This window comes from Sphaeroforma arctica (genome assembly GCF_001186125.1).
Source record: "Sphaeroforma arctica JP610 unplaced genomic scaffold supercont1.340, whole genome shotgun sequence".
Taxonomy (NCBI): domain Eukaryota; class Ichthyosporea; order Ichthyophonida; genus Sphaeroforma; species Sphaeroforma arctica.
In genome coordinates, this window is record NW_014040218.1 from 1 (window position 1) to 9,962 (window position 9,962).

General features: G+C 43.3%; 2 protein-coding genes across 2 annotated transcripts; both read right to left on the reverse strand.

Moving 5' to 3' along the window:
- Positions 1 to 1,867: 1,867 nt before the first annotated feature.
- Positions 1,868 to 4,567, reverse strand: SARC_05369 (glycogen phosphorylase; the record flags this gene model as incomplete). The annotated part of the gene is made up of 4 exons (XM_014300757.1): positions 1,868 to 2,601; positions 2,835 to 3,209; positions 3,260 to 4,453; positions 4,501 to 4,567. 4 exons carry the CDS (start codon positions 4,565 to 4,567, stop codon positions 1,868 to 1,870), a joined length of 2,370 nt encoding a protein of 789 aa, XP_014156232.1.
- A 3,180-nt stretch (positions 4,568 to 7,747) lies between these two features.
- SARC_05370 (hypothetical protein) lies at positions 7,748 to 9,008 on the reverse strand. Its single transcript, XM_014300758.1, has one exon. The coding sequence runs from the start codon at positions 8,998 to 9,000 to the stop codon at positions 7,873 to 7,875; it is 1,128 nt and encodes a 375-aa protein (XP_014156233.1). The 5' UTR covers positions 9,001 to 9,008; the 3' UTR covers positions 7,748 to 7,872.
- Positions 9,009 to 9,962: the final 954 nt, after the last annotated feature.

Sequence of the window (9,962 nt, forward strand, 5' to 3'; positions counted from 1 at the left end):
AGGTAAGTTATAAACCCTTTACCGGTTCCGTACCATATATATGTGTGTGTGTGTGTGTGTGTGTGTGTGTGTGTGTGTGTGTGTGTGTGCGTGCGTGTGTGTGTGTGCGTATGTGTTTGTGTGTGTATGTACGTATATTCAGTGTTATTATGTTACAATTCGGCACCGCAATCATACTTTTATTTACGCCTGGAGCTTCCTATCGATTAGGTATATGATTGATCATACAAAAGTGGAACAACTGATCAAGAATGTCTCTTTAAATATATATATATATATCCTATATAGAATACTTTGCAAAGGAACTACTTTGACATGCATATATAGGTGCTAAATTGTATTTTAAATTGACAAAAAAAGGCTCGTATTTGATACAGTGTAGTGACAAACCAGACGCTCAATAGTGATTCGAGTTAGTATGACAAAACGACTATCTTGCCCAGTGACTTAATGACTTGTACAGCAAGACATACACATAATAACGTTCACTTACGCGAAACCGATGCCCTTACTGGCGCCCTGTATTACCGATACGCGTGGATTGAACATAATGTGTATGCAACTGTATATAATCAGTTTATTTCAAAGCTTCACTCTATTCGGCAAGTGAACAGGTGTGGTATGATGGCATGACTGTATCCCGCGCTGTGTTGATATAAGAGAGCTAATATTGGCAAATTGGTAAGTCCAAAGTTGGTCTCATAATGGTCGCTAATTAATGAGCTACGTACATGACTGCAGGAGTCGTTGCATTCGTTCCCTTTTGATTTGTCGACTTCCCGTAGCCACATAATGTAATAAATACCTGCTAATATTCCTTACATACACATATATAAATACACGCGACAACCCTACAATAGCCCCTACAATAGCCCCTATTAAAAATAAAAACCCTAAAAGCAACGAAAAATAGTACACGTCATCATCATCATGACTTCATCCAATGATAGAAATGTGTATGTTCAAAATAGATCTCTTGGTGTATGTAAAAGACCTCATAGCCCTAAATCATAGCCCTCTGTCGTTTAGAGGGGCTATGCCTATTTCAAAAATCGTATGTAAATATATGAAATACAGCTCATCTGGAACGTATTATACAATGTATATATATAGATACAGTCTACGACTCTTCGACCATCAACAGTCTATACTATATCAACAGTCAACTTTGAAAATACAAGTTATAAACGAACCGGAGAATACTCAGAGCTGCACATTGTACCGTTAAAAAACCAATCTGACGCTCTGCAATATTGCGCATGCAATTTGTTTCTCTGCACAATCTCGCGTGAAGGAATCAATAAAACATGAATAACTTTGAATTTGACACCACGCACATAATGCTAGATTTGCAGTCAATCGTTGGTGTATGAATGTCTTTATATATATCCGTTGGGTATTTTACTGGTTCAGCTTGTGTATTCACAATTAAACTGTCTGCGCACTATTCCAGAATCTAATGCCCAAATTAATTTGGCTTTTAGAAGTGGCTTTGTTGCAGAGACTCGGGCCAAAGGTTTAGTTGGCACATACTCTGTTTTGCCTGGGGCCACTCCTTTGTCGCCTACTCTGCGTATATCATTTTATGCTTAGTTCTGTAGGTCCGCCTCTACATGCTTTCTCCAATACAACACCACACCTAGCCATCTGTGCGTGACGTTATTAAATTAATGTTGTTTTTCATTGTGGAATGGTTGATACAAAACGTAATTTTGCAAACTTCTTTAGTCAGTTTAGGGCCTATTTCCTCTTATTGTGAAGTACTCATGTTAGTCAGGGTTACGTGGAAGGCAAGCGGGTTACAAACCGACTATCACCTTCCTGGCGAGTCACTCCGCAGACATCGATTTCTTTGAACTACATCAACTTAGTTTCGGCACTCAGCGCCCCAAATTTGCTCTGCGTACTCCCGGATAGTACGATCAGAGTTGAACTTACCAACAGATGCGATGTTGTGGATAGCCATATTCAACCACTTGTTCTGGTCACGGTAAACGGCGTCGACCTCTCTTTGCTTATCAATATATGACTGGTAGTCAGCCAACAGCATGTACTTGTCACCGTGCACCATCAAGGTGTCCCAGATCATACTGAACAGATGTTTGTCCTCGGGAGACCAGAAGCCGTCTCTGATCTGGTCCAGCACCTGCTTCAAATCGGGATTGCTGTTGTAGTAGTCATGAGGGTTGTATCCCTTCTGGGCCAACTCCTCAACTTCGTCAACATTCATACCGAAAATAAAGATGTTCTCCATACCCATTTCCTCCGCCATCTCAACGTTAGCGCCATCCAAGGTACCAATGGTAAGAGCACCGTTGAGCATGAACTTCATGTTTCCGGTTCCAGACGCCTCGGTTCCGGCGGTTGAGATCTGCTCCGACAAATCAATAGCGGGAATGATCTTCTCAGCGAGCGACACACGGTAGTTCTCGAAGTAGATCACCTTCAAGTACTTGCTAACCGCAGGGTCGTTGTTGCACTTGTTAGCAACGTTGTTGATTAGCTTGATGATACGCTTGGCCATGTCGTACCCCGGAGCGGCCTTGCCTCCGAACATAATGGTACGTGGAGTGAATTCCTTGTCGGGATTGGCTTTGATCTCTGTGGGTGAAAAAGAATATCAGTGTGTTCAATCAGAATACATCGTGACGTGTATATTGAGTGAATGACTCGTACATTGAGTGAAAATTCAATTTGTTGAGAGCACAGCACTCAAGAAGGCCAGGCGGTTTACTCTAGCTATATGGCAGGCACTGCAAATACATCAGTGATAGGATCGGATATAACTTCGCACTCATACAAAATCAATCAAAAAACGGTGCGATCAAACTTACCGTTGTACCGCGTAATCATGTGAAGCACATTCAGCAACTGTCTCTTGTACTCGTGGATACGCTTGACGTGGCAATCGAACATGGAATCCACGTCCAACTCGATACCGTACACCTCGTCAACCAGTCTGCACAAGGCCAACTTGTTCTCTCGCTTTGCGTTCTGGACGGCGCGAAGGAACTCCTTGTCAACAATCATGTCCTTAAGTGCGGTAAGCTCGTACAGGTCAGTGGCCCATTTCTCGCCTGGAAGACGCTCATCAATCAGATTGGTAAGTGCTGGATTGGACTTGATCAACCAACGACGGGGGGTGATACCGTTGGTTTTGTTTTGGAATCGCTCGGGGTACATCTCATAGAAGTCTTTGAAAATGGTCTCTTGATCAGTTCGGAGTGCAAGGCTGCAACACCGTTCACTACATGTGAACCTACAATGGCTAGGAAACCCATGTGAATCTTCTTACCGTATTCTTCCTCAAAGATAGACATACGTCTAAGACGATCGTTGTCGCCGGGGAACGCAGCTGCTACATTTTCCATGTGCTTTTGGTTGATAGCGTACACAATTTCCAGGTGGCGAGGGAGCAAACGCTCAAACAGCTCTACAGGCCATCTCTCAATAGCTTCAGGCAAGACTGTATGATTTGTATATGACATCACCTGTTGACACATTGTCCATGCTTCATCCCAATCCATGCCTTCTATGTCCACGAGAATACGCATAAATTCGGGCACGGCCAGAGACGGATGAGTATCGTTCAGTTGGATAGCGGCCTTATCTGCAAAATTAGACCATCCACGCTCCTTCCAACTGGGCTGGGTTTTATGACGACGGATGATGTCGGCTAGAGAAGCAGCCACAAGGAAGTACTGCTGTTTTAATCGAAGCTCCTTACCTTCGAAGAAGTTATCGTTAGGATATAGCACTCGAGAGATATCTTCGGCAACATTATTTTCCAGTACAGCTCCCATGTAATCACCCCTGTTGAATGAATCCAGCTGGAATTCAATCGGTGCCTGGGCGGACCATAATCGGAGCGTATTTACGACTTCATTTTTGTATCCGGGTACTGGTGTATCGTATGGCACTGCAAGGACGCTCTTTGTGTTCACCCACTTTCCATTCTCTACATGCCCGTACATTTGTATGTTTTGGGTGCTCTCCGGGCGCTGTATTTCCCACGGGTTTCCGTAGCGCAGCCAGTTATCAAGCAGCTCTCTTTGCCACCCGTCCTGGAACTCCTGCTTGAAGATTCCGTATTCGTATCGGATTCCGTATTCGTATCGGATTCCGTATTCGTATCGGATTCCGTACCCGTGTGGGGGCAAACCAACTGTGGACATGGAATCGATGAAACAAGCCGCCAATCGGCCAAGACCACCGTTACCTAGACCGGCATCTTCCTCGTATTCCTCGAGATCATCGATAGCCAAATCGAGTTGATTTATGGCCTCCTCGGTGGATCCCTGAATGCCCAAATTCAGCATCGTATTTCCAAGAGTTCGGCCCATATACCACTCGAGTGATAAATAGTATACTCGCTTGGGGTCCGTTTCGTGATAATTTTGCTGCGTTCGCATCCACTTGCCTATGAGCTGATCTCGCACGGCGTGTGAGATAGCTTGCATGTAATGTAATCCCCGCTGGTGGCTACATTACGATCCTTACCCACGGTGAAGTGAAGGTGACGATTGAACGCGGCCTTAACCTCGCCTACATTCTCTAGCTGGGGCATCCCTCTCAAAGAAATTCCTTTTCGAAGAGAAGGACGACGCATCATGGTTTTGTTTTGTGGTACAGCCATGATCACTGATCGGTAATGTACTATTTCGGACTACGGGGTGAAATGATTTCTTAGACTCACAGCAGATCGACTTTTATCCTTTTTTTGCTCCTTAGGTACAAAATGGTATTTATGAAGCGTTTCCACCATTACATCTTTGTGAGATATCATTGTGTGTCATATAAAGAGTGGATATCCAAATCTGGTAATTGATATGATACCACGGCACTACATTACTAAAAGAATAGAAATGTACCAATGAAAAAGGCTACCGCTCTCGTATGCCATTGTCAGGGCAAAAGTGTCAATTGAAAGATGAGTCGTCGCACAGGAAATGATATATGTGCAGTGCCGCATAATAAGTTCCGGAATATGTAATAAAAATACATATATGCTGAAGATTCCGTTTCATTTGAGACCTTGGTCTTTGAGGCCGTAAGCGTCCAGGAATCCGAATCCTGTTTCTATTTGCTGGACAGTGGACAGGTGACTGACACTGGATTTCTGTCGGACTTTAGTTAGTATAGTATAGTGCCGATAGAGTATAGATCGTGTCGCTGACACCTACCCACAGTCACTGTCAGTCGGTCACAGTGTGAAGATGTGCCTGGAGTCCTGGAGTCCTGGAGTCCTGGAGTTCTAAACTCTCTTGTGAGTCTTGAGTCTTGATCCAGACAAACTGAAGAGAGAGAACTTGAGAAGCTGAAGGTTAGTTAGGTTACACACACACACTGATCGCTCGAAAGACTTCGAAAAGTTCGATAACATAGACACTCAGCAATCAGCATAGCCTTCTAAATTGAAACACACTCAGTTAGGATCTCGGGAGTCAGTGACTCCCAACTTTCCCCAGGGTTCAGGCCCCAGCGGCCCAGCCTTTGGCTTTAGGGGCTCAGTGAGCCCCAGGCCCACGGTGTCGGCCCCCAGATTTGAGACAAGGACCCAGCCCAACGGCCCACACACAAGAGAGGAGGGACAAGGAACAAAATCTTTTCTAGAGCTATTTTTACTCAGTCAGCATATTTGTACTTTAAATTTAAAAATAACAAAACTACTATATATGACTATTGACAACGTGTGTCGAAACTGTCGAAAACTAGATTGCTACCCCGAAAGCCGACAAGTCTGGACGACACGTTTTATATTAATTGTAATCAGAAGTCCGATATAGGCCATGGTACAGTCCGATAAAGGCCTTTTCCCCATGGTACTAATCTCGACGGGTCCGAAACTAGTTTTTGAAAAAGACGACATGAATATGTCGTTTACCACGCTAAGCCAACAGGCAATCACTAGGCAACTTTGAACTTGGGGCTTTTTTAAATGTGGCTTCCCACTTCCGAAAGTTCCGAGACAGCCACAGACGGTGGCCTCAGGTCCAGGGCCCAGTGACGTCCTGACTCCTGAGTCCCCAGTCCCAGGTCCCCAGTCCCCACCGCAGGCATAGTGAGTCTGACTGACTGTCTGTCTGAACTCTGGGACCTGAATGAATAGGGCCGAGTTCCTGAGTTATGACTCATTAGTGGCTGAGTCACTATTCAGTATTCTAAATACTATTCTAAGACAGCTCTCAGAGCTCTGGTGACTCAGGTGCTCTGCTAATTTGAGTATAAACATTAAACTATAAACCTCTGAGGCTCTGCCTGCCAACTTGCCAAGAGAGTCACCTCAGTGTGGATTGTGGAATGTCCGAATGTGTAGTTGTGCGCTCGTGTCTCTTATTGGTCTGCACTAATTAAAATATGTACTGATTTGCCTTGGACCAACATATTTTCATGACGTAGTTATCTAATTATGACGCAATTTCTCCCTTGTTTATTTTTATAATTTGCCAAAAGTGAAAGCTGCGAGGTCAATATAAACATACGCGGGTAAAATCATTTCGTGCTACTGTGTTTTATATATGGTCAATTGGTCATTTGCCGCAAACGCTTTACAGCTCGTGGCCCCGCAGCGTTCATTGTCATGAAGGTATGCTTTGTGAAGTATTCATTTTGTCAGGCCATAGTGGAGTAGCTAGTTAAACCTTGAGTGACTTGTGGAGATCGATAGGGTAAGAGGGGTATTTCTAGTGTAGATACTAGTGTGTGTGCTAGCATATCCTCGATTCTATACCACTACACGGGTTTCATTATTTGACAACAGCTTTTCCAGAAATTAAAATGATTCGCAACCGATAAAGAGTCTCGAATTCGTGTGCTAATATCACATGGGTATAGTTACAGCAACAGTATGTATACTTGTTCAATCGTTTGCAAAAATAAATTGCTAAACAGGCGACTTGTTCGTGCGTGGTGTATATCTCGTATATATAAAAACTTGAAAAAGCGATTAAAAGTACAAAATTCCGCCTGTTGGTTTTCTCGTATATTTGAAGAAAATTGATAAAGCATGCACGCAAAGTGTGGATTCAACCCACATAACTCATATGATTGAGTCGTTTAATATACAAAATTGACCAGCTTACGCAGCGGTATGGTCGTAGTATTATTAAGGCAAATTTGTAAGACTATTGACAGAGTAACATAAACACGATTCCGTAAATGAAAATTGCCCTTGAAAATGTAGCGTCACCGAGTCAAAGGAATCGATATAAATCCCTAGTTGAATTTTATATATATATATATATATATATATATATAGACACACACACACACACACACACATATATATATATATATATATAAATATACGTGTATGCGTGTACGTGGATGTGGGTGTGGGTGAATTGATTAGTATCTAGGTATAATATATTTAAGCGAACGACTATATTACACCGTCAATGATGAGCCATTTAGCGACAAACATACCACCATGCCTTCTGACCATTGTCGTGCATTTCGTCTTGATCTACACCAAGTCCTCTTAGAAATACTAAAACTAAAATTAAAACTAACTAGATAGTGGTCGAAATCATTCGATGTGCTTACTAAACGACAAATAAAAACCACTCAACATACATCGATTTCTTTCGTTGAAGGGAATATTCTCTCTTTTTTTGTTTGAGTCGTCTTCCCCCATGTGTACGTCTAGTGAACAAATCCCTTGCAACGGTCGAGATAGTATCTTACAAGTCACTGTGAGGCAGAAAACGTTACATCATGGTACGTATACATTGACCGGTATCTGTGACACTATTGTATTGAACTTATTCAAGCGAGAACATCTACTCGTATTTATGCATGTCGGACAAACCTACATATCTAGACTCAGGAAACCTAGCAGAACGGATTCCAATACTCGTGCAAGAGTGACGTTTACGTATTGTGTAACTGATACGCGCGCAACAGTGCTCGTTCACCCCTGTGCATGCGCCATCCATTATACGCGTCGTTGCTTAGCAACAGACCGTTGCCACCGCCGCGATGACCCCTCATAAGTACCGAACATCGCCTTCGCTTCACACCCCTCCCACTCGCACTCACGTCACCTTTTTCGCTAACATCTTCATCGCCGTGTCTCTGGATATCTAACTGCGCGCATTTAGCATGATCGCATTCCACCTCCTCTGTACCCGTCAGATCTTGTGGTTTCTTAGCCGCATTGTGATTATTGGGGCGTTTATACGGCGACGCATAGTGTGTAGTGGCAGTGGTTGGCGTGTGGATATCGTCTCTGTTCCACGCCTTTTCCGTTTCATCGCTTTCGAAGGTCGGTTCTTCCGGGTACGGGAAGTTGTGATGGAACCATGGCAGAATGCTTTGCAGTGTGGAATGAGTCTGTGATTTGACCACACCCCCATGCCTACCCACACCTCCTCCGACACCCACAGGCACACCCGAGCTCGCATTTGTATGTAGTGCACCATCCGTGTTCTTGGGTGATTCCGTACTTTCCGATAGGCCCGAAATCTCTACGCCGACAGTACCACCAAATTCACTCGCACTGAATTCACTGTCGCTGGCATCACTGTCGGCCTCACCCACGGTTACGATATCCACTATGATTCCATCATCGTCTTCTATACCTGCGATGTTCGGTACTGTTTTAATCCCCTCTTTATCTACCACACTTGCCTTTTCAGCAGGTGCAATATCCCCAGACACACTCGCACCCCTACCCTTCTCCTCGACCTCAGCGACCGCAAGATTCGCGACCCCGGCGTTATGTAAGCCAATGCTCGTACTTGATCCTTCTATCAGACCCTCACCTGCCACAGACACGAACTCCGAGTCCACGCGCTCTCTATTCTGGGCCAGGAGACTTTCTTCTTTCCGATCCAGCACACGGTGTTTTGAACCTCTTTTACCTCGTCCGCGTTTCCCTCTCCTCCTCCCATTTGACCATAAAGGTTTTCTGATCACTTCCTTCTTCTCACACCTCGTTTCGGCCTTGATTTTTATGTCTGGTTGAGGATTGCTTTCTGTGGCCGGGTTTGTGCCCATTACTTCCTGTGATGGTTGAGTAAAATGAATGCTATCTATTAAAAAGGTACGGTAAACACATTGCAAAATCTCATTTCGGCTAGGCTGCGAATGAACACTACAAAGTATTCGTTGTTCGAAATGAGTATCGGGTTGTAGAGTATACAAACCATATACGAAATATGATATACTGATATACTCCTGTAACATCTGATTGTCTAACGAGATTTGCATTGCAGTATACAATAAAGCTGAACATATACCTCACGCATAATGCTCCTACTTGTACACGATTGGTCTCACAGCGGTGAGTTGCATATCACACGTGTTTTCTTAGCCTCACATTGTCCTTTCTATTCGCGTTGTGAAGTCATAGTGGGCTGTTTCGTATAGAATAGCATGGGAAGGCGTCGCGTGTGCCCTTGTGAGTGGGCCTAGAATCGAGTATGTACGGGGTATTATATTGAAGCATTCCTAGTTCAACTGAAGATTATTGTATGTTTGAGCAAGGCTGCGGATTGTGTGCACGAGTATTGAACTCGAAGGAATTACACTTTAGTGAGATCTTGACCAGCTGGAATTCACAGCATAATCATCAAATGATACTGTCCTAGATTTATCCAGTCCTGTATTCCACCATTGAGTAATACCTCACTCTGCAGGATTGCAGAGTGAGGTTTGTTAAATATAAATGCATACAAAAACAAACTAATATCAATTTGAGCTATTCTACATAGATATATACGTACGTCAACTGGTGTCAGTTTGGAGCAGCTGAGGAATATTGACTTTGGAAATCATTTCCAATGAAAAAATAAATCGACCCCAGTCTGAACAACGTCTCTCGTATATACAATTAAGCACACATACACGCACACACCCAAAAGGAATATATATATATATATATATATATATATATATATATATATATATATATATATATATATATATATATATATATATACTATATATATATATATATA